This window comes from Quercus lobata, chromosome 2 (assembly GCF_001633185.2).
Source record: "Quercus lobata isolate SW786 chromosome 2, ValleyOak3.0 Primary Assembly, whole genome shotgun sequence".
NCBI classification, from domain to species: domain Eukaryota; kingdom Viridiplantae; phylum Streptophyta; class Magnoliopsida; order Fagales; family Fagaceae; genus Quercus; species Quercus lobata.
In genome coordinates this window covers 27,064,759-27,087,897 of record NC_044905.1, presented here as the reverse complement: position 1 = coordinate 27,087,897, position 23,139 = coordinate 27,064,759, and the positions used below count along the sequence as shown (strand labels likewise).

The following is a 23,139-nucleotide window of genomic DNA, read 5'->3' as shown; positions in this document are numbered from 1 at the left end:
AAACTAAAAAAAAATGATAATTTATTTGTTTTCCTTGATGTATCGCAGCCCATTAACTAATCAACCAATAATATATCAATATCTTCTTTTCATATTTTTTGGATGCTGCACGCCCCCAACGAGTGTATTCCCCAAGGCTCTCTAGTACTGAATTCTGATGAGTGATGGAGGCAAGGAAAATAAATGCAAAGCATCGCGCATATATATATATATATATATATATATATATATATGGTGATTGCTGTGACATCGAGCAGGGGAAAGCCTGATCCCATGTTTTATGCTTAACTATATATTGTTAGTCATAAAAAGAAATATAATGATGCTAAAGATATTATTATTTTTCTATTTAGAGCTTACAAATTGATGTGTCACTAATTATAAAAAAAAAAAAATTAAACATTTATTTATTAGGTATATAGTTGAAATTCACCAATTACATACATGGATAAATTAGTTTGTAAATTTTATATAGTAAAAATAGTAGTACTTTTAGCATTTTCCAAGCAACAATACTAATGGCACAGTAGAAAGCAAATTACGAAAACAACAATTGCATGAAAAAAAAAAGTACTTGGAAGTTGGAACTGTTCCATTGAATATATTCCCCACTCCTACATACAATCAGCATAAATGCAACAAGGCGCTTTGCATACTGTACAGTACAACGAAAGAGATTGATGGATCTTTTTTTTCCATCCAAACCATACAAAATATGCCCCTCTTATAAAATATGATACATAAATATTACACATTATGATGATGGTGATAGTACATTGATACATATGCATGCTTCATATATATTTCAATTACATGAGGCAGCACGCATTGACGTTATCATCGTTAAACATGTTGCTGACCTTGTCATCTCCTCGATGACTTATGGGAATGTTGCCATGCCTGTCCCCAATATTGTAGCCATGCCTGTAATAGTTGTAACTCTCTTTGAACTCATGAGTTGTGTCTTTGAAATAGTTATTGGTGGACGTGAAGTACAAAGGTATTTCAGGGTAAGGCCAGAATTCAGCCCTCTTTCCAGCCCTCCTCACTGCCTTCAGCACCTTGTTCCGATCAACGTACCCAACTACGGTTACCTTTTCCATCTCTAGGTTCACCTCCACTGAATCAATCCCTGACAAACCATATATACATGCATGTAATACAAATTTTTATATGTCACTAATTAGCAAACATTTGAAATTCCAAAATTATGTAGCTCAGCTCCATATGTGTGTTGGGCAAAAGGGTTATGGTAGAGTTAATTGCACCTCAAGAGAGTTGATTAATTCCTCTGAATCCAACATTGCCCGTATAAAACCAAGACTTGATACCCTAGACTAAGCAATGACTATGTTGCATGTGTCTCACAACTTTTAGTTGTGAGTCTCAGGCATTAAGGGATCTAAAAGTTGTGAGATGCTTATTGCATATAATCTATGTATGAGATAATTATCGTTATTACATGGACAATAACAAGGCCAGTAGCTAAACATACATAGATATAGTATATTATTGCAATAGTCTCAAGATAAGGTGTCTCATGAAGCAATTCTATGAGACCATCCTTTTACAACACGTGTAACCTACACAAATATATGGATCCTATATGTACAAGTTGTGAAAGGGAAAGTAAAGTTAAAAACTAAAAGGCATGTACCTCTAAGTTTGTGAATGGCATTTTTTACTACTCTTTCGCAGCCCGTACAGCACATCCTTACTTTGAGCTCCACGGTCTGTAAAGCAAACACGGTTTCAACACCAAGGAAAAATAATATTATCATACATTACCCCACCAAAAAGAAAAGGCAAACACAATTTGCAGATGCTGCTTCCAGAAGTATTCACAGTTTCTTTCCTTTCTTCTTATTCTATTGTTCCCTTTGTTCTTTTTAAGGCCTTTATACTTTGGGCGGTTATGTGTAGGCAACAAATTAAAGGGATTAAGAAAAGCTATATAAGCTTCATATTAATCTAATTGTCGTAGATTCTTTTTTTCACTAAGGCTGGGAAGATCGTCTTTTCAACTATTTAAATTATAACCAAAGCACATTACAAAGATATTATTGTGATTCAAGGGGATTAACATGAATGAAAGTGAGACATGGAATGAGAACCTACAATAATTTATCACAAGATGTAGGGATTTAAGTTAGTTCAAGAGATCGGATTTGTTCTCTAAATTTCGGACTGAATTTTGAAGAATTCATTGACATGTAATTTAAGTGACATCTTTTACAAAGTTTGTACATCCATTTTAAAAGTTAGAAGACAGTGAAAACAGTAAAGAATTCATTGATATGTATAAATTTAGGTTATACGTATCTTTTAAAAAATTTGTACATCCCGATCTAAATTCTAAAAGTTAAAAGACAGCATCAACTGTAAAGAATTCATTAACATGTGCAAATTCAAATGACATCTTTTACAAAGTTTATACATCCCTTAAAATATGGTAACAACGTTAAAGAATTCAACATATATAGGTAACCTAATTTCATCACCCAATTCATGGCTGGTATCATGTTTAGTAAAACCCTATAGTGATTGCAGCACAGATATATATCATTTTTAGTTTACAGTAGGGTCAATACAATAACTTTCCCTACTTGAATTAGATTTTTTTGTTTGTTTTTGTTTGTTTCTTCTTTTTGGCTTCTTGTTTATATTCTAATCTTTTCTCTTTGTAGCCCATGGACAAAACAAGGACAAATGAATACGTCGCATATTCCAACAGATGACATGATCTTTGGATGAAATGAAAGATTGAAGCATGATTTATATTGCCAAACCCATATAGTAAGAAGATCAAGCTATTATGAGAGAAAGAAGAACAACAAAAAGAAGAAGACTTAATAATTTTACTTGCTTTTCGTCTGGTATGAGAAACACATATAAAGTCATGTCATGCAAATTGCTATGGTGGCTGAAACTACTCATGTCATGGTTAGTTGAAAATAACAAAAACAACAACAACATCATGGCAAAAGCTGAAGCCAGCGAGATACCTCTGAAAACAAAAGAGGTAAGAAAGCGAACCTGCAAAGAAAGGGGTCGACCCTTAGGCATGTTGATGTTGTAGTTGTAGTTGTTGAAGGTCTTGATTTTGTGGGTGTCTCGATAGTGAAAGCAACAGTATTTAATGGCAGATATGATGGTGCCAATTGCTCTCTTTAGTACGGTAGCCATGGCATATATAGGTTCCTTAGAAATAAGGAAAGAAAGAAAGGAAAACTTAAGACAAGCCCAGCCCTAGAAGATATTCTCAATGTGGCCTTAGTATCGCTTCCTTAAGGCTTAATCTCTATCAAAAAGATTCCAAAGTTGTATACTATTCAATGCAAGCTATTTCTTGTGATAAAATTCAGTGGACTTGGAGATAAAGTCTCCCTAAATTATTAGACCCTTTAGGCAGGGAATGGTATCAATATCCTGATCAAATTAATGCTTCAGGATGTGCGTCAAGCTAACATGGTTGCTATGCTGGTACTTGGGTTCCAGGGAATATCAGCTATATGGATGGGCTTAATGAAGGAAAAGCTGGATTTTTATGCCAAGGGAACATATATTCTCTAAAAATCTTCTTTTTCCACCATCTTTGAATTGCTTACTACATAACATATGCATCATCTATCTATAAAAAGCATAACAAAGTCATATTCCCACATTGCTATTTGTTAGCCCTTCTTTTTATTTTTTTATTTTTATTTCTATGGGCAGTTGCTAGCCCTTCTAGTTTATAATATGTTGTTCCAAATTTTTTTTTTTTACAAGCCTTGGAAAAAGAGAATCTTTGGATGATATACCTTTAACAGTTTAAAACATAATTGAGAATTTAATACTCTAAAGTGAATATGTCCAATAGGTACATTTTTCAGTGAGAACAATCGAGTGCTTACCAATAAGGGCATTATTCTTATAGCAACTACACTACTGTCATTACACACCACTAGAAAATATTAGTAGAAAATCTTGTATTCTGTTTATAGAAATTGAACCAAGTCAGTTTTGCACTTAATTTTAACGATAATCTATAGTGCTGAATCACCGATCAATTCTTTTTGTGTTTCAAGGCAATTCTTTCCAAGCCCAGATTACTTTCAGCGCTTAGGCATGATGATTAAGACTATGTTTGAGATAGTGGAGAGGGGAGGTGGATGATTGGGAGTTGGGACTATTTTATATATATTGGCATCAATTAATTAAGTAATCCAAGCTATGCGAATGAGTTTTTAGTTCAAATTAAACTTCCACCTCTTCTAATAACGAGACCAATATCTATATAATAATAATAATAATAATAATAATATACCAAAATAAAGTCGGTTACCCCCAAATAAAAGTAATATTTTTAATAGATAAAGTTTGATTACAAACTTTGTTGTAGCCTAAGACTACAACTTTAATTAAAAGAATTAACATAACTACATGTTTTGAAAATCTAACCATTAGATTATATGTTGTTTATATGTTTAACACATATTTCAAATTTCATCTCAATCGGATGTTATTTATTATTCAATCCATAAACTTATTTTTTTATGTATAATTTTATATTACCAAAATTTGAAATTTTAACATATGATTGATGATATACCCTATTCATCTTTAATCTTCTTGAAATTTTGTAAGCACGGAGAATATACTAAGAAAATATAATCTAATGGTGAATTTGTTAAAATTTACATCCAATAAAAAAAAAAAAAAATTGTAGCTTTAAGCTACAACTAAGTTTGTTGCCAAACTTTATTCTTTGTAATATATCTGAAATATTGGTTATTTAAAAAAGAAAAAAGGAGAAAAAAAAAAAAAAACTACTTTTGCGCTTAATCTTTTACCGAACCATATATTTTCTAAGATCTTGTAAATCACAAAAGAGACCTCCGAAAAAATATTCATCTACTAATTCATTATTTTAAATTTTATAAATGATGCCGATTTGTGCACTGGAAGATATTATTTTTTTTTTTTGCTAAAACACTGGAAGATATTATTGATTTAATTTTTAACGTTATCTGAATAATTACCTAAAAATGACATGTCATGATGATAATGCAAATGCTTCTTTTTCAAAGGAATATGTGATTACCAGATTATTAATTTGCATACTTTTAGATTCTTCCACGCCAAATTGATAATTTTTCACTACATAGGTAGGCCTGCTACTGTACTATTCATATCTCTTTATTATGAATAGTATAGTATACAATGTTTATTGTCAATGCCGTGAACAACATTTTAGCGACAACCCGTATAAAAGAACAAATTTCTTTACATAATTTATCAGCGATACCATCTCGCTTCTAAGAACATGTAGTACGTACTAGTTCCCTTGTTTTTGTAAAAAGCTAGCCAATTGGAAAGGTTGCACACTCTGAATGACTAAAATACTTGAGGTTTTCATTTTACAATGTTAATTCTACAACATTTTTACAATAAAAATTTAATAACAAACTATTAAAAGCGAGTAAAAAAATGGTATAATAATGTTCCACCTAATATTTTTTGTAAAAGTATTATCGCGTAGTGTTACTCTCTCACATAAGATGCAAACCTGATATCAATTCATTAAGAGAATTGTGACATTTGTTCCATCGATTCTACCGCATACTTAAAAATCAGTCAATTATCAAATAAGATATGTTTTTTTAAGAAAGAAGAACTTGTATTTCATTATTAAAGGGGAAGCCGTACAATAGAATAAATTAGGTGGGTGGAGGAGGGAATTAAATCATTCATATACAGTACGTCTTTTATATTTAATATAACTAGGCTAGTCATAAAAAAAAACTAGGCTAGTCATCAATGGACAAAGACAAACTGCAGTTCTTATTGCCAAAAGAGAAAGAGGAAAAAAGAAAAGAAGAGAGAGAGAGAGAGAGAGAGAGATAAGAGCATTCTCATATCCGGCCCATTTTATAAATCGTTTACGTAAATTAAAAATCTTTTTTTTTTTAATCATATTTTAGCTATATACAGTCTTTTCAAAATACAACTCACATAATATTCTATCATGTTAGGAAAGAATGCCTTCGAGAGACTCTAATTGAGTTGCTAATTGTTGTGGACCTTTTTGTGGTTAAAGTGGGCTAGACTGCCTCCTGCGGTATTGGACTCGAGTGTTCTGAGTAAGGGACTTGAGACCGGTCCAACTACAACTCAATTTGATCTAGTTTGTGCACAAATTATGCCTAGTCTGCCACTAGCACGCTTACGGCAGGCAAAACTGTTTCAAATGAGTTACGGTAGGCAGATATGATAATAATAATAAAATCAAATACTTTGAGATCTTTATTAAGGTGAGCAGATAAATTTTACTTAAGAAAAAGATAATCACAGTTCTAACAACAATTATTTATAAGAAAAGTAAAGGGGAACAAGTGAGTAGTATGTGAGTTGATTGAGAGAGTAAATAAATTAGATCAAGTCTGATCCGCAGGACCAAAACCAAAGAGGGAAGAACACCTCTTCTCAAAGTGAATAATCTCTTAAAGAGATCCTACTATGGAAATTAATCACTTTGAAGGAAGTGGACCTAAACGGTTGGTACACAAGACACCTTTCGTTTCCGACAGAGTAAGATTTTGAGAGGGAGAGAGGGAATTAACCTATTGGTGCATGCATTCCGTTCTAACTCTCTATCTTTTTCTTTCCTTCTTTTCTAATATTTCCTTTTTTCTTATCTTTTTTTTTTTTTTCTTAATCCTTGTTTCTATTTCCTGGCTTTCAAGTTTTCAATACCGTGGTGCTTATTGTTCTTATTGTTCATGTACACGGCAAGGGCCTCCTTATAGTGTCTACTGTGACCGAATTTTACTATTTTAGCCCTTAACCACCTTTATCTGGTCTGGGTGTACCTGCCGACCACCACTGGTCCGTCTTCCCCATCGCCAGATAAAAGAAAACTATTTTGTTTGTTTATTTGCCGTGTCACCCTTTCCTGCTACGGTGTGGGTGCCTTCTCTCTCCCTATCTTTTATGGCATGCACCTAGTGGTTCCAGCTTAACGTTGCCCCTTTGGATGGTATGTCATCTCAACAGGACACTTCCACTAAAAGAGCCCTAGTAGGAACCTCAAAATAGGTTTTCCCTTCTCCTCACCGCCAAATCATGCCATTTTACCTCTGACCCATAACCTCATCGTGTCCTGTATTGGCTGGGTATAGGTTGGTGAGGTTTGGGCCTTGCGCGTGCCTCTCTTCCATATAAGTCCAAAATCTGCCTACTGCTCATGCGTCTGCCGTGGTTGGTCTGCACAGTCTGCCGTCCATTCTTGACTATTTTCTAGTTTCCCTTTCCTTTATGGCTTGCCCTATTCAGGGCTGGGCCTTGCTTGATGGTGAGTTTTGCTCTTTCTTCAGCCCACCCTTCTTCCTACTACTATCTCCTACCATGCTACTCTATCATTCCTGCTGCGAAATTGTTTTGTTTCAATTTGGCTGGGCCTTTTTGGGCCTGCCGTTTATTCTTCCCCTAATGGCCCAACAAGACTATTGGTTCTTGTGTTACATCACTAGCGGGCTCCTATGTCCCATTTGTTTTCTCTTGGGTGTCCTGGACCTGTTTGCTTTCTTTGGGCTTGCTCGGCCCTTTTCCTAACTTCGCATTACCATGGGTTTTTACTGAATTCTTTGAGCTTCCTCGGGCCAATTACATTATTTCTCATCCTTGGGGTTCATGGGCTTGCCATCAACCCCTTACTTTCTTTTCTTTCATTACTTTGGGCCTGTCGCGGCCCATTCTCACTTTTCCACATCATATACTGCCCATGGTTTTGCTTTTTCTCTCTTTCCGGGCTCCTTTAAACCCATTTACCTCTTTAAAATCCATTTGTTTATCTCATGGGCCTATGATTCATTATTCCTGCCTTTTGGGCTTAATGGATTTTTTATTCGTTTGCCAACTCCTTTCTGTCTGTGTTGCTGGGCTTTTCCCTTCCACTTGGGCTTCCGAAATGGCCACCAACACTAATATAATATAGGACACCACTTAACCCAAAAACTTAAGTTTATGAGTTTGAATCCAACTATGTTGTATTAACTATTTACTTTTTTCATTATTATTTGTTAGGAAATTTAGACTCCGGTTGATAGAATTAACAAGTTTTAAATTCAAGTTGTTAATTAAATTTATTATGAATAAACCTTGTTAAAACACACTAACATTAATATCATGTCAAAATCATGCAGTAGAAAAATAAATAAGACAAGATATGATGACTCAGGAAAACCAATGAAACAAACTAGTTTTACAGTAAAAAACTTAGGGGGGGGAACCTTCCCGAAAAGCAATTTAATATAGTAAAGTGAAGTTTCAGATCTAGTACAAAACCTTTGTTCCTAGACTTTACAATCCTCGTAGATGAACTTATAGTAGAAACTTTCTACTGCTTCAAAACCTCTAAACTCTTCAATATATGAATGCTACATTTTTGCACGGATCCCAGTACGTGACTAACCAATGATGTATGGCTCCCAGTATGTGACTAACACATTAACTTGAAGAAGATTGTTGGTTGCAAAGTTTTTCACTTCATCAACAATGAAGATTAAGAAGCACTTGATTACAAAACCCTAAGGCGCAAAGACGCAGTAGCTTCTTTAAGAGAGAATAAGGCATCGGTCACCTTTTGCATGTGTTCTCCTTGTATTATTTTATGAGACGGTTTTTAAAATAAGCCTTATATATGTCTAGGGTTGTGAGAAAAGAAACTCTACACATACATGTCAGTATAGGCCGAAAATTAGATTTGGAAATCTAAATTTCGTAAAACTTGATAGATATCTCGATAGATAGCTATTTGTCGAGACCTGTTGCGAGCTATCGAGGAGCTATTGAGGGGACAAAAAGTTTCTTGATCGATCATCCTAGCTATTGAGAGGTATCGAGATTGCAATAAAAAGAAGCTGAAAAGCTCGATAGATAGCCTAGTTGTTGAGAGGTGTCGAGCAACTATCGAGCTTTTAAAAATCAGCACTTCTTCACTTGTTTCTTGGACAGATTTGCATGACTTCAATACTAGATTTGAACTCTTGTTCCTTGAAGTATTAAATACATCCTAGATATACCCAATTACAAGTAAAGTGCGTTTTGTTAAAAGATTAGCCAATTACATACATATTGACATATGTTCCTAACATTGAATCACATATGTCCTAACATTATTCAATATAGGACTTAACTCACACATGTATTCTCGTCATATCATTTTATTGATTACTTCCAAAAAAAACTATTCTTCTAGAAACCAAAAACCATGAGTAGTAGAAGAGGAAATACCTGTGTGGCCCAAGGAAGGACATGGACTTTTGGCATTGACATTCTCTGTTGATTGCCTCAAAGTTCATGCCCAAATCCTTGGCCTAGGCCTTCCATCTCAAGGATCCCTCTTCCCTCCACTTTGAAATACTCAGCCTTGAGAGAGAGAGAGAGAGAGAGAGAGAGAGAGAGAGAGAGAGAGAGAGAGAGAGAGAGAGAGAGAGAGAGAGGTGGGATTACATGGCTGCTCTTAGGGCTCACTTAGGATCGCTTTTGCGCATTGATAAGGTCAAACGCACATACAATGTGTTAACACGAGAAAAATATAAATAGTCTTTATGCAATTGGCACAAATCAATTGAATGAACAAATGAGTTGGTTATTCACTTGTAATTTTAACTAGGAAGACAACTCACAAGTTGAACTTGTACTAGTTAGAATTGAAGAGAGGTATACCTTTGGTATCATGTCAAAATTGATATATTGGGACTAGAAGTGAGAGGGAGAATGTTGAGATAGGAAGTAAAAGCAAAATAATCTGATCCAGCCTAACAACCGACCCACACATCTAAGAGAAATGAAGGGATACATATTTACTATATTGAATTGTGTGTTACAACACACTTAATTGGAGGTATATAAAAAAACTAACCCTGGTGTGTAATACAAAAACTACAATATAATAGTAGAAGTAATATAGAATATCTCTAACACACCCTCTCAAACTCAAGGTAGAAGTTCGAGTATTTTAATGGAAAGAAACTGTGACCATATAAGAGTACAAGCAGGACCAAATCAAATATAGAATGGACTAGTTTTGGCATGAAGTGGAACACGAGATAGCTATTGGCAATAGTAGACACTAACGACAATCAGTGATGGATGGAGGTCAAAGTATGATTACTATGGCTGGAGGACGGTTGCGCCAATGACTAGATGATGGCTATCATAGTATAGCTACTCCAGTGCTATAAAACGAAGACAGAGGAATAGTGGCTCAATAATGGCATAAACGAGATAAATGTTGGTGGTGATCGCAGTTAGCGACAAACAGGGGTTAGAGGACAATGGTTGAGCATAACATTGTAGGAGTCGGAAGACATTGGTTGAGTACAGCATTTGGCGAGGCGAATGAATAAGTTGGCGGCACTAGGGTAACTATACACTAGCCCAGCACTCGAAGAGATATAGCTCTATCTAATATTTTGTTATAATTGTTGGGTTGAAATTGACCCTAATTAATTTTAATTAATTACCCAAGTTGATTATTTATGCTAATTATGCAACAGTTCAATTAATTTTTTATCGGCACATCCATATTATCAAAAACTAAGTACAACAAAAAATAAATTTGAACACAAGCAATATGATTACGATAAGGAAAACCTCACTAAGTGGTTTGAAGATCATCACCAACTTGAAGCATTCACTGTGAAAATTGAAATTACAATTACAACGAATACATATAGACTCAATCCCAATGTAACTACCTACAGTAAAATTACTAACGCTATTCGAATGCTGCTCTAATCCAATTGGATTACTCTATCATGTGAATCTTTTTGGTGCACAAATATCCAATCCAAGTTTTACTTCACACAATCAAATCTTTTGATTGTTGAAAGTGTTGGTGCAGTGTCTTTGCAGGAAAACTTGATCTCCAATGAACCAAAAAGCAACTCAATTTAAAACCCTCGGTGCACAAGGTCACAACCACTTCTCCAAGTATACAGTGCTTTTCCTTTTGGTGATATGGAATGGAGGTATATGTCTCTCTCTACACCCCCCCCCCCCCCCGGGGGAATTTTTTTTGAAAAAAAGGTTTTATGATATATTAGTGTGTGTATATTTAAAAAAGTTTACTTATATGTGTTTAGTATTACAATCAATAAGTTTGATGTTTGGGACCCAAATTAAGTCAAAAGATTGAGAATTTAGATTTTAAGTGATGTGCTACATTTCCACCTAAGTGTTTTTTTTTTCCTGTGTGTTTGATTGTCTTAATTTTCAACTTAACAACACTAATTTTTTTTAGTAAGAAGAATATTGGACATATAATGATGATAAATATGATTCTAAAATTGTGGTTAATACTATTCCTTTATAGAATAGTTGTATTTCTATTTATCTTTTCAGTTTTTATTGCAATTATAAACTAAGCATTTTCAATAATGAATATTGTCAAAGCTAGTTTTCGCAATATAATAAAAGATGATTTTATAACGGAGTATTCGATTTTGTACATTAAAAGAGAAATCATTGTAACATTTAGTCCAGAATCAATCATAGATGATTGTTGCAATTTAAAAGAATGTTGAATTACATTTAGATATATCACAAATGATTGAGTAGAAATGTATTAAGAAATTATCATTTCATACCTTTTTTTGTTTACATTTTTTTTAATATTATGTGCTAGTTTTAATTTTCAATATATTAATTTAGCTTTAAATTTTACTATATTTCTGATTATAGAATGATTAATTTTTTTTCCATACATTTTATTTTAGAGGTCGAACCTTAGTGTGATAGTAAGTAACTTCCATCCAAAGCAATGGGCGGTAGGTTTTAACCCAACAATCAGCCTCTAAAAAACTTAGAGTTTAGGCTAAAAATAACCATCACCTCTCCTAAACCCCACAAAATTTAGAATTTTGTGCATTGAGTACAATTTTGTACCCCCTAAAGCAATAGTCCTGGCTTCGTCCTTCAAAATATGGTATTTAAATTTTTGGGAACTCTAGTGCATGAATCCCAAGTCATCATGGGTCACAATAGAAAATTCTACAGTCTCATGGCTCAATCAATCAAGTGGTGTCGAGGTTTAATGAATCTCAATCAGTAGGGAAGAATCGAGCCTTGTATCGAGGCAGTTCTTCCACTTTCTTAAGCAGTTCTCTTTTATCTTTAGGGTATGTTTATTTGGAGGGATTTTAGGGAGGAATGAAAATTGAGGAGAGAAAAGTGTAGAGATAGCATTTTAAGTGGTTGTTTGGTTGAAAGGGGGGAGGAGAAAAAAAGTGGTGGGGTTAGGGTATTTTCTCCTTGGGTCTATCAAAATGTTTTCTCCCTAAAATGGGAAAAAAACTTAGGGGGAGGAAAGCTCAATTTGAGTTGACCAAAATGTCTATGTGCACTTGCACATGGGCGCTGTTCTTGCCTTATTTATTTATTTATTTCTTTCTCTTGGGTGTCGTTCTGGCCCCTTGCGCTTTATTTTTTTCTACTCCTTTGTTTTTTTGTTTTTGGCTTTTCTTGTACTTCTCAACAGTGTTTTTTTTTTTTTGGGTGCTCATCTTCCTTTGGCTTGTGCTATTTATTTATTTATTTTTAATTTGAAGTGTCCATACACAAATTTTTTTTAATAAAAAAAGTGTTACTTTTTTGTTTTATTTAATGGGGACATATATAATTGTAAATTTATACTAACATCATTTTCCATCATCTTATCTTTTTTTTCCCCCTCAACCAAACAAATAAGTTTTTTTTTTTTTAATCTCTCCACATTTCCATCCTCCCAAATAAATACAAATGAAAGAGAGCTAATTTTTTTTTTTATCCTCTTACTTTTTCACTCCTCCAACCAAATGGACCCTTAGGGTGTGTTTGGTTGGGGTGAAAACGAAGAGGATGGAAAATAGGGAGAGGAAAATAGGGTGGAAAATGTTATTTTCCACTATTTGGTTGAGGAAAGAAAATAGGAGAGACAAAAAACAGGGGAGAAAGTTTTCCCTCCTGGGCCCACTTTTGTTATCCTCCCAAATTTGAAGGAAAATAAAGAGGGAAAAGTGATGAGAAATACATTTTACACAAATACCTCCACTTTATTACACTCACTTACCCCTCTCACTTTACCACTGTTATATAATAAGGATATAATAGTCAATTTATATAAACTATATTTTTTATCATTCCCTTTTTCTCTCCAACTAAACAAAAAAGTTTTCCACCCTCCCACTTTTCCACCCCTCAAACCAAACACACATGAGAGAAAATCAAATCTTTTTTATCCTCCTATTTTTCCATCCTCTCACTTTTCCACTCCTCCAACCAAACAGACTCTTCGAGTCTGTTTGGTTGGGGTGAAAATAGGAAGGATGGAAAATGAGGAAGAAAAAAAAAAATATGAGAGAAAATGATAGTGTGTGCATTTGGTTGGAAGGATGGAAAATGGAGGAGAAAACAATTTTTTCTCCGGGCCCACATTTTGTGAAGAGTGAGTTTTCCCTCCAAATTAGGAAGAAAATGAGGGAAAATCAGGTTTAAGATGGGAAAGTACCTATTTTCCCCTCACATTGGTTTCTTTTTCTTCTTCCTCTTGGCCGGATAATTTTTCAACTAAGAGGTATGTGAGAGAAATATAAGAAAGAAAATATGAAATTATATAGTACACCAAGAACCGATATTTTAAACAACCAATAAATAGGTTGATGCACATAGTGCCTGCAACCCTATCATTCATAAGTCAAACAATTTCTTTAATGAAGATACAATTCAAATTTACACATGATTTTGTACAACAAACTCAGGACAGTGCATTAACCACTGCATGAACGGTGACCTCTGCTTCCACCAAGCAAGTGTCCTTCACCAGATAACCCATGTTCGTCAGATTCATATAACCGATTGAGATGAATCTCGACCAACCCAGCTCCTGGCTTGAGGCACTGAACCAGCGGCTAACTGCAAGATTAAAAGAAAGGTCATAGCTAATTTATGGTTGTGGCCCTTAAAAAAAAAAGGAAAAACCTAACAATTGATAAAATGACAAAAGCTAGCTGACATTTACCTTTACCAAAATGATGCCTGCTATACATTTGGTCTTGCATACGCAATGTGAATTCCGCATATATTTTCAAACCAGGAGGAAGGCTCGTTGGATCAGCCAGAGCCAAATATAGAGATATATGGCTGCCCATTCCAATGCCTTTTCCACTGGGATAGAGACGTATCTTCCTGCAAAAACCAGCATTTGAACTATAATTCCTCCCTCAGCTCTCCAGATACAAGAAAGTATCTCATGTATATGATGTATACATCTGATAAATGCATCATCTCTCTCATAGGCTCACAATGTGTGAATATGACACAACAAAGACCTACACGCTATGAGAGAAAAGCACATATCGAATGCATTAGATACTAAAAAAACCAGGAAGGCTAATCATAAATACCATTTTTGATCTCCAGCATTGAACGGCTTTGAGTCATAACTTTCTGCGTTCAACTTAGAGTAGTTCTCAATTTTCCAAACATACTTGTTTGCAATGGCGTCCTTTATTAGAGATACACATTCTCCTCTGCCCGTGCTTCTTTCCTTACAGACAAAGACCTCAGCCCCAAACACACACGTGTCATCAACAAGAAATCCATCACTAACATCATTAAAAGCTTTAATAGAAATGGCTTTATCCAATCCCCATTCAAGCTTCATTCCACGAAAGCGCTTTTCCTTTTTTGTGGTATCTATAGGCAATACGATGTAACAAAAATACAATTGGCAAATAGCAAATACTTTAAAATTGCATGTGTTTAGGCGTTGAGAGTTTATAGTGATTAAGGAAAACAAATTTATAAAATGAAAAAATATGTTGTCATTTAATGTAGGAAAAATAAAACTTAAAATTTGGTACGCTGAAATAATTTCAATAATATTATAGTAAACAAAAGTGTATAGGTTAACAGTAAAGACTGGAATACCTTGAATAATCAGGTAGTTGTCCCTGATCTGATCAAGTAAGAAAAACCGAAAAACTGCATGCACTTCCCAACCAGGAGGGAGTGAATCTGCGTCTTCAATTGCCAAGTAGAGAGAGACATGCTCCTTTGCATTCTTAACCTTGTTTCCATTGGGGTAGATAACCAATTTCCTGTAAGCACATCTTTAATTGATCGATACATTCAAACGATTACATGTAAATACTGATAATGAAAGGTCGTGCCCCTACCAAAACTCAAAAATTAGAGCTATGGCTTGCTTTAGATTTAATTTACAAGGAAAAAGAAAATGTACCACTTGTAACCTCCAGATTCAAATGCCCCCGTTTCATATCTTTCTACTGAATTCTTTGCAAGTAATGACAATGATTGTATTTTGACTGTGTAATGAGTTGGTGGTGCATCTGAAATAGATCTTGAAATGTCTGCAAATTGTGTTCACAAACATAGGAGGTAAAATGAGATGATCATAAGATTGGGTTATTTGGACATTTTAAGGAATATGAAAAAGCCTCGTGTTTGTGCATGTGCATTACAACATTCAAATTTTATTGTGAAATAAGAAGACATCACCTAATTACCACCATGGCAAATTAGTACATCAAGTTATAATAAAAAATCCTTAAAAATGTTTCTTTAAGAAGAGTATATAAGATTAATTGAACTCCACGATCATTTTTCAAATCCAATGAAAATCACAGTAAAGTACTGATTCAATCCAATGACATCGAATTGTCTCAGAAATGAACTATGAAAAATTAAGAAACATGTATTTTACTTGGAATCTCATAAATGAGACAATTTAACTCCCCCAGTTTGCATTATTTTGTTGTGTCCTTAATTGATATGGTGGCAATTGGATAAAGGAGCTAAGTAATAGCATAAAGGAGTAATTTAACTAGTCAAAGAATCTCATTTATGCAAATAATGCTTTCAAGATATGTACATATATAGACACACAAACACAGAAGAATAGAAAGATATATAGTATACCATCTTGGTTATCGAAGATAAGATTGGCCATCATAATGAAATTGAGCAGAGAGCTGTGTAGATACCCGTAACAACAATAAGATTGGATTGTTTTCTTATAAAGAGAGAGAGAGAGAGAGAGAGAGAGAGAGAGAAAGAGAAGCTATTATTCCTAGCTGAAAAAGTTTCCAATGAATTAGCATCCATTCTCTGCTTGTAGATGTGAACTTCAGATTTTAAACTAAAGAAACGTACATAACATAACATAGGAGCACGCATTCTATATATTTAATATATAATGCAGATTATAAATATATATATTTATATTTATTTCGAGCTGTCCATTTCCCCCACGTCATATACAGCCAAACGCTTGTCGTTCACCATCTTAACAACTACATGTAGTTTACCTTATTTGTTCATTTATATGCTATGATTAGTATCACTTTTTTTTTTCTAAGTGAAAGACTTAGATGTATATTTTTTTATAGTCAAAATATCATGTTTCACATCATTGGTTCATAGTAAAATTTAGGGTAAAATGCAAATTACACCATTTGAATTTGGCTTAAATTCATATCATGTCTCTAACTTTATTTTTGTTCAATTAAGCAATTTAAGTTTCAATTTATTTCTCAAAAAAAAAAAGTTTCAATTTATTCAATTTAGGTTTTCGGTCCAATTTCATTAAAAAAAATTTTCTGTTAAAAATGAAATTAAATAATAAAAAACATTTTTTGAATAAATAAATAAAATTTCTCACATGAAAAAATCTATAAAATTAATTTAAAAAAATTTTCAGAAAAAAATACATGATTCCTTAATTTTTTTTTAATAGCAAATTTTTAACGGAATTAGATGGAATGCCTAAATTGAATAAATTTGAAACTTAAAGGATGAATTGAACGAAAGTAAAGTTTGAGACCTTAAACAAATTTCAATTAAACTTAGAGAGTACAATTTGCTTTTTATCCTAAAATTTATAATATTATTTGGAATCTAAAGATATAAGTTGCTTGTGGCTTACCCTATAAGATTTGATTTGATTTGATTTTACTGATGTTACTTGTGTAACTAAAATTATTTGTACTTTGCGAGTGAATCTTATGTTTACTTGGTCCAAAAATTATACTTACTACCAAACTCAAAATTTAATCTTATGTTTTCATGGTCCAAAAATTATACTTACTACCAGCCTCAAAATTTATAGCTTTATAGCTGGTATAAATTAGAAAACTTACCTTTTAAATTTTAAGAACACAAAACAAAATAATTTTTCTCTTTGCTTTAAGTGGCACATTATTGGTTGCTATCCCTATCTAACTTTTCTTCTTCTCATGCACTGCACTCACTTAGTTTTCTTTTCTTCACTTTGCAACATTAATCAAAACCTTACAAATTCTCTTTGATTTTTGTGCTTAGAAAAAATGTTATCGACAAAACCCAAACTTTATTATCTCTCTCCTTGCACAACCATGCAAGCGAATATACTTTTTTTTTCCTCTCTTGGTTTCATGCTCAATTCTATGACTTTTTTCCTCTTCCCAGAAGGGAGAAGCCTTGTACTAAAGCCAACAAATTCTTTATAACATTATCTATTTATAAGATTTCAATTCCTCTTTTCTTAGTGAACAAGTTAGAATGTGCAATACAAATATTGCACTATAATAGTATGAGTATGATAAGTATCCATACATTGAATTTGAAAATTGATATCTATAACAGTACTATACTTGAGCATGCAGTGGCCGGTTTGTGCCTTACAAGTTTTAAACTTAAGGATAGCCAGTTTGTTCATATTTATATCACAAAGTAGAAAGTATTGCGCTTATGTAAATTTTATCTAAGATTATCACACTTCTAAATATTTGAGAATAATTAATATTAGGATGGGTGACGACCTCCTAGGAGGTCCTCGTGTTGCATTGCAACCCTTTTTTGTTTCTAAAAAGAAAAATATGATTCCTATATCAGGTTTTGTTGATTCACTTAATTTTCTTATCCCGTTCAAGAATTGTTGACTTATCTTATGATGGTGGTGGCTAGATATACTCTTCCACTGCTGCTGTCTTTCACCCTTGCACGTTTCCCCTTTCTCTCTTTTTATTACTTTTGAGTTTTGATAAGTTAAAAGAAGAAGAGATGATATTTGAATTAGAGCTTATTGGCAACTCTATCGTGTCATATAGTCACAAAATTAATGTATAAATTAAAAACCATTTATTGTAATTTTCCACGCAGAATGTATGTGAAGGAAATTTCGGAATTGGATTGATGCACATAGTGCCTGCAACCCTATCATTCATATATACATAATATGATTTCAAATTTATATCAGATAAACTCAGGATGTTGCATTAACCACGGCAAGGATAGTGATCTCTGCTTCCACCAACATCGTGTCCCTCCTCAGTAAACCCAAGTTGGTCAGATTGGAAGAACTGATTGAGATGAATCGGTTCCAACCATGCTCATGGCTTGAGGCACTAAACCATCTGCTAACTGCAAAGAGTAAAAGAAGGATCTTAGCTACTTTTCAGAACCCCATTCCCATTTATGGTTGTGCGTGTGGTTCTATACTACATCTTAAGTTAACACCTATAAATCTTGTTTCAAAACTTGACAATTAATAATTTAATACCCCCTGATGTCTTATCAAAGCTTGATTTTATGGCATCACATCCTCAAAGAAAAAACACAAACAAACAAACCAGAAGCTGACAATTACGTTTAGCATATTGATGCTTCCACCCATATACTTGGTCCAGGATGCGCAACGTGAAGTCCGCAAAAATTTTCATACCAGGAAGAAGGCTTTTTGGATCAGCCAGAGCCAAATACAGAGAATTATAGATACCCATTCCAATGCCTTCTCCAATGGGACAGATACGTATCTTCCTGCAACAATCAGCATGAATGGTGTATTGTCAACATATAGCCTGTGGTGTCTCATGCGTATATATTTGACAATCAGCATATATAGCACTTCTATCCCAGGATGTGAGTACAGGCATAATATATGTCTGATGTATAAGATATTTATTGCGCACACACACACACAAACACTTAAGGGGTAGGGAAAAGCTAAGAAAGCTGATCATAATTCATAAATAAGTACCATTTATGATTTCCAACATTGAATGGCGCTGAGTAATGAGATTCTCCGGTCAACTCAGAGTAGTAATCGAATCTAATGACAGACTTTTTTGTAATGGAATCCTTTATTAGTGCTAGACACTCTACTTTGTCCATGCTTCTTTGCTTACTAACAAAGACCTCAGCTCCAAACACACACGTGTCATCAACAAGATATCCATTGCTGGCATCATTAAAAGTTTTGAGAGGAATGACTTTATCATAGCCCCACTCAAGCTTTATTCCACGAAAGAGCCTTTCCTTTTTTTTGGTATCTATAGAAAATACAATGTGACAAAAATAATTAGCAAAGAGCAAATGATTTACATATGCATAAGACAGACGTTTGAGATTTTTTATTGTGATCAAGGAAAACAAATTTACAAAAAGAATAAATAATTTGTCATTTAATGTTGACGAAAAAACTGAAAATTTTATACACTTCGATAATATCATTAAACTGAGACATTGAAGATGTGTTAACTAGACAAGAATACATAAACAATGCTTCATTAGCTCCCAGGAAAAAAAGTTAAAGTTGAGGTTTGATTTAGAGAGTTAACCACTTGCAACCATAAAAAAAAAAATAAAAAAAAAGAAAAAAAAAAAAGAAAAAGAAGAAAAAAGAAGAAGGGTTGTATGGGCTAAAAGTAAAAGTTTATTCAAGCTAAGAGAGGAAAAAATAGTAGAAGAAGACCGAAAATAACATTAATAGAAGTAGTAAAAACATAATTAAAAAAAAAGTATTAGTAAAAAATGATATGCCAATTAAGGAAATGACAAAAAATATAACTTCGGATAGAATAAAATAAAAGAAAAGAATACAAGTGATAACTAGTTTGTTGAGGATTTATAACCGACCCCGAAATATTTTGAACCAAGTCTTTGTTATTGTTGTTGTTATAAAGTCATGTCAATAAATATGAAAATAAAAAAAGTTATTAAAAAAAATGGTTACGTCCTCAGACTTACTGAGTATGCAAAGAGTGGATATCTTCAATAGTCAGGTAGTTGTCCCTGATCTGATCATGCAAGAAAAATCGGAAAATTGCATGCACTTCCCAACCAGGAGGCCGTAAATCTTCTGCTTCAATGGCCAAGTAGAGAGACATGTGCTTGTCTACATTGTTGTTCTTGTTTCCATTGGGGTAGATAACCAATTTCCTGAAAGAAAATCCTTAATTGGTTGATGCAATTTAACGATTACATGAAGATAGTGATAATGAAAGGCCGTGCCCATATCAAAATGTAGCTATGGCTTGCTACAGATTAAATTAACAGAGAAAAAGAAAATGTACCACTTGTAACCTCCAGATTCAAATTCCCCCGTTTCATATCTTTCCATTGAATTCTTTGCAAGTAATGAAAATGATTTTATTTTGACTGTGTAGTGCATTGTTGGTGCATCTGAAGTAGACCTTGAAATGTCTGCAAATTGTGTTCACAAACATAGGAGGTAAGAGCTAAAATATATATAATAGGGTTGTTTAGACATCTTAAGGAATATGGCAAAGCCTCTTTTGTTTTGTGCATGTGCATTACAACATTCAAACTTTGTTGTGAAATAAGAAGACATCTCCTATTATCACCATGGCAAAGTAGTACATCAGGTTATGAAAAAATCCTTATAAATGTTTCTTTAAGATGAGCATATAAAAAATTGAACTCCTCAATCTCTTTTAAAATCCAATGAAAATCACAGTATTCTGATTCAGTCCAAGGACATCAAAATGTCTCATAAATGAACTACAAAAAAAATAAGAAACATATATTTTATTTGCAATCTCATAAAGGAGCCAATCATTAACTCTTTTGCATTATTTTCTTTTGGTCATTTTTTGCTGATATATATTCTGTTTTTGAATATTACTTTGTTACAAAGCCTCTTTTGCAATTTATTTAGTTATGTCGCCTCTTTTCAAAACTTAATTTTCTGAATGTTGAGAGTTTTAGCATGGAACTCAATTTGCTAAAGTTGAGTCCTATGCAATTCAATAGAATATAGAACTCGAGTTTGAGAAAATCAAATTCCAAGTTTGCCATATATTACTAAATTGTATAAAACTCAACTTTATGGAAATTAAGTTGATCAACTTTAAACTCGATTTTGAGAAAGTTAAGTTCGTAAAAATGCTACATAATTGAATAAGTTGCAATAGAGAATTTTTAACAAAATAATTTTCAAAAACTGAATATTTAGCTTAAAAAAAAAAATAAAAAAAAAAAAAAAAAAAAAAAAAAAAAACCCTTTAGTTTTGTGTTCTAAATTGATATGTGGCAATCGTATACGGGGCTAAGTAGCATAAAGGAGTGATAAAACTAGCCAAAGGATTTCATTCATGCAAATAATGCTTTAATATGTAAAAACTAAAAAGACACATACAAACTAAGAAGAACATAAAGATATATATAGTATACCATCTGGGATATCGAAGAAAATATTGGCCATGATAAAGAAATTGACCAGAGATCGAGAGCTGTGTAGACGCCGTTCACAACAATAAGTTTGGATTTTTTCTGCTTATAAAGGCAGAGAGAGAAGCCGTGTTATTCCTAGCTGAAAAGTGTTCCAAGGATATCTGTTGATCACTGTTATCCTTTCCTTGAAGGATTTCATTTTGTCGAAGGAATAAGCATCCATTCTCTACTTATAGGTGCTTTCCTTAAATTTTAAACTATAGAACGTACAAAGCCAGGACCACGCATTCTAATTAGCAAACATAAAACCCTTTCCAATCTCCTTTGACATAGTCACACAGGGCTATATATACCAAGATTATCGATTCCGTACCGTACTGGCCGGAATATACCGTACCGGCTAGCAATCTGGTATGCTCGACCCCCCTATTTCGTACTGAAAAAAATACCGGCCGTATCGACATCGTACCAACCATACCAGCGAAATCCGGCTGTACTGGTCGGTAATTGGATACCGGACTGAAACATGAAATATACCTTTTTTTTTTTTTTTTTTAGTTGATGTTAAAGTTTAAAACTATGAATTATTTGTTCTTAATTGAAGTAATGTTTTATGGTAAACATGAATTTTTGAGGTATTGTTTTATGGTAAATAGAGATTTTGTGTGTGTATGTGTGTGTGTGTGTGTGTGTGTATATATATACATATATTAAATATATAAAATAGCGGTAAACCCGAAACGGTATACCGGTATTGACCGGTATCCGAAATATATCGTACCGGTGGCCAAACCAATACGGCCTCTGGTACGGTATTGACATCCTTGATATCTACAGCTAAACGCTTATTGTTCATTGTCTTAACCACGAACATGTTTTATCTTGATTGTTCATACATATGCTATTGGACGTCATACATTGAATATATATATATGAGAAAATGGAAAGATGGATAGAACGGAGATGAATGTGACTAGGGTAGTCCAGACGATCTACCCTAGGGACACATAGTACCTTGGAAATGAACTCTAGGGTGACTACGAGATGTGTGCTTCGGAATACCATAGTAAACCTAGGCACAGATGTATCGATGGCATGTATAATGGAGTAGATTTTTGTATGAACACACTGGGACACCTCTTGGGTATCTCACATAGAGAAGCCCAACCTCGAGAGCTAAAGACACCGGGAAGGGGAGTGTCTGGAAAATCAGACAGAATGACTTGGTGTTTCGAATGAATCTCCTAGTCAAAAAAGTTCTCATAGAAGTCCTATTTGACCTTCACATCATGGAACCTAAGGGAATTAGGAATGAAGAGAGAAGAAGAGAAAAAGAAACCATGACATGAGGTCGGGTTCTTAGAAGGGACAAATTTCTTGGGTGCCATAGACAGGAAACTAAATAGAGAAGAAAAGAAAATAAGAACACAACAGAAGACAAGGCTCAAGAAAGAAGAAAAAAAATGCAATGCATGATAATGCATGAGCATGTTACGTGCAAAACAAATTGCATCATGGACAAAAACCCAATCCAAACTACTACACTCACATTGTTAAATCAAGCACACAACCTAGAATGCATGAAAACATGATTATAATGCTAGAGAATGCAATGCATGAGCATGTGAGAACAAATCAACA

The 23,139-nt window shown here is 33.7% G+C and overlaps 3 protein-coding genes across 3 annotated transcripts; all 3 read right to left on the bottom strand.

The window, feature by feature from the left end:
• Positions 1 to 724: 724 nt before the first annotated feature.
• LOC115977874 (heavy metal-associated isoprenylated plant protein 30-like) lies at positions 725 to 3,250 on the bottom strand. Its single transcript, XM_031099899.1, has 3 exons — positions 3,037 to 3,250; positions 1,658 to 1,733; positions 725 to 1,132 (listed from the first exon to the last, which is right to left on the bottom strand). The coding sequence occupies exons 1-3, from the start codon at positions 3,184 to 3,186 to the stop codon at positions 810 to 812; spliced, it is 549 nt and encodes a 182-aa protein (XP_030955759.1). The 5' UTR covers positions 3,187 to 3,250; the 3' UTR covers positions 725 to 809.
• Positions 3,251 to 13,654: 10,404 nt separating this feature from the next.
• Positions 13,655 to 16,032, bottom strand: LOC115978015 (TNF receptor-associated factor homolog 1b-like). Its single transcript, XM_031100050.1, has 6 exons — positions 15,967 to 16,032; positions 15,269 to 15,398; positions 14,956 to 15,125; positions 14,430 to 14,721; positions 14,045 to 14,211; positions 13,655 to 13,938 (listed from the first exon to the last, which is right to left on the bottom strand). Exons 1-6 carry the CDS (start codon positions 15,998 to 16,000, stop codon positions 13,781 to 13,783), a joined length of 951 nt encoding a protein of 316 aa, XP_030955910.1. The 5' UTR covers positions 16,001 to 16,032; the 3' UTR covers positions 13,655 to 13,780.
• Positions 16,033 to 18,289: 2,257 nt separating this feature from the next.
• Positions 18,290 to 21,556, bottom strand: LOC115962192. Its single transcript, XM_031081086.1, has 7 exons — positions 21,499 to 21,556; positions 20,379 to 20,508; positions 20,053 to 20,244; positions 19,521 to 19,540; positions 19,064 to 19,355; positions 18,674 to 18,843; positions 18,290 to 18,447 (listed from the first exon to the last, which is right to left on the bottom strand). Exons 1-7 carry the CDS (start codon positions 21,527 to 21,529, stop codon positions 18,290 to 18,292), a joined length of 993 nt encoding a protein of 330 aa, XP_030936946.1. The 5' UTR covers positions 21,530 to 21,556.
• Between the last annotated feature and the right edge of the window lie 1,583 nt (positions 21,557 to 23,139).

Coding starts and splice junctions, on each gene's coding strand:
- LOC115977874 (XM_031099899.1), bottom strand. CDS start 3,186: ATGGCTACCGTACTAAAGAGAGCAATTGGCACCATCATATCTGCCATT. Junction 1,734..3,036: donor GTCGACCCCTTTCTTTGCAG/GTTCGCTTTCTT, acceptor TTTGCTTTACAG/ACCGTGGAGCTCAAAGTAAG. Junction 1,133..1,657: donor TGCCATTCACAAACTTAGAG/GTACATGCCTTT, acceptor ATGGTTTGTCAG/GGATTGATTCAGTGGAGGTG.
- LOC115978015 (XM_031100050.1), bottom strand. CDS start 16,000: ATGATGGCCAATCTTATCTTCGATAACCAAGATG. Junction 15,126..15,268: donor GAATCTGGAGGTTACAAGTG/GTACATTTTCTT, acceptor ATGTGCTTACAG/GAAATTGGTTATCTACCCCA. Junction 14,722..14,955: donor CAACTACCTGATTATTCAAG/GTATTCCAGTCT, acceptor TATTGCCTATAG/ATACCACAAAAAAGGAAAAG.
- LOC115962192 (XM_031081086.1), bottom strand. CDS start 21,529: ATGGCCAATATTTTCTTCGATATCCCAGATG. Junction 20,245..20,378: donor GAATCTGGAGGTTACAAGTG/GTACATTTTCTT, acceptor ATTTTCTTTCAG/GAAATTGGTTATCTACCCCA. Junction 19,356..19,520: donor TTTAATGATATTATCGAAGT/GTATAAAATTTT, acceptor TATTTTCTATAG/ATACCAAAAAAAAGGAAAGG.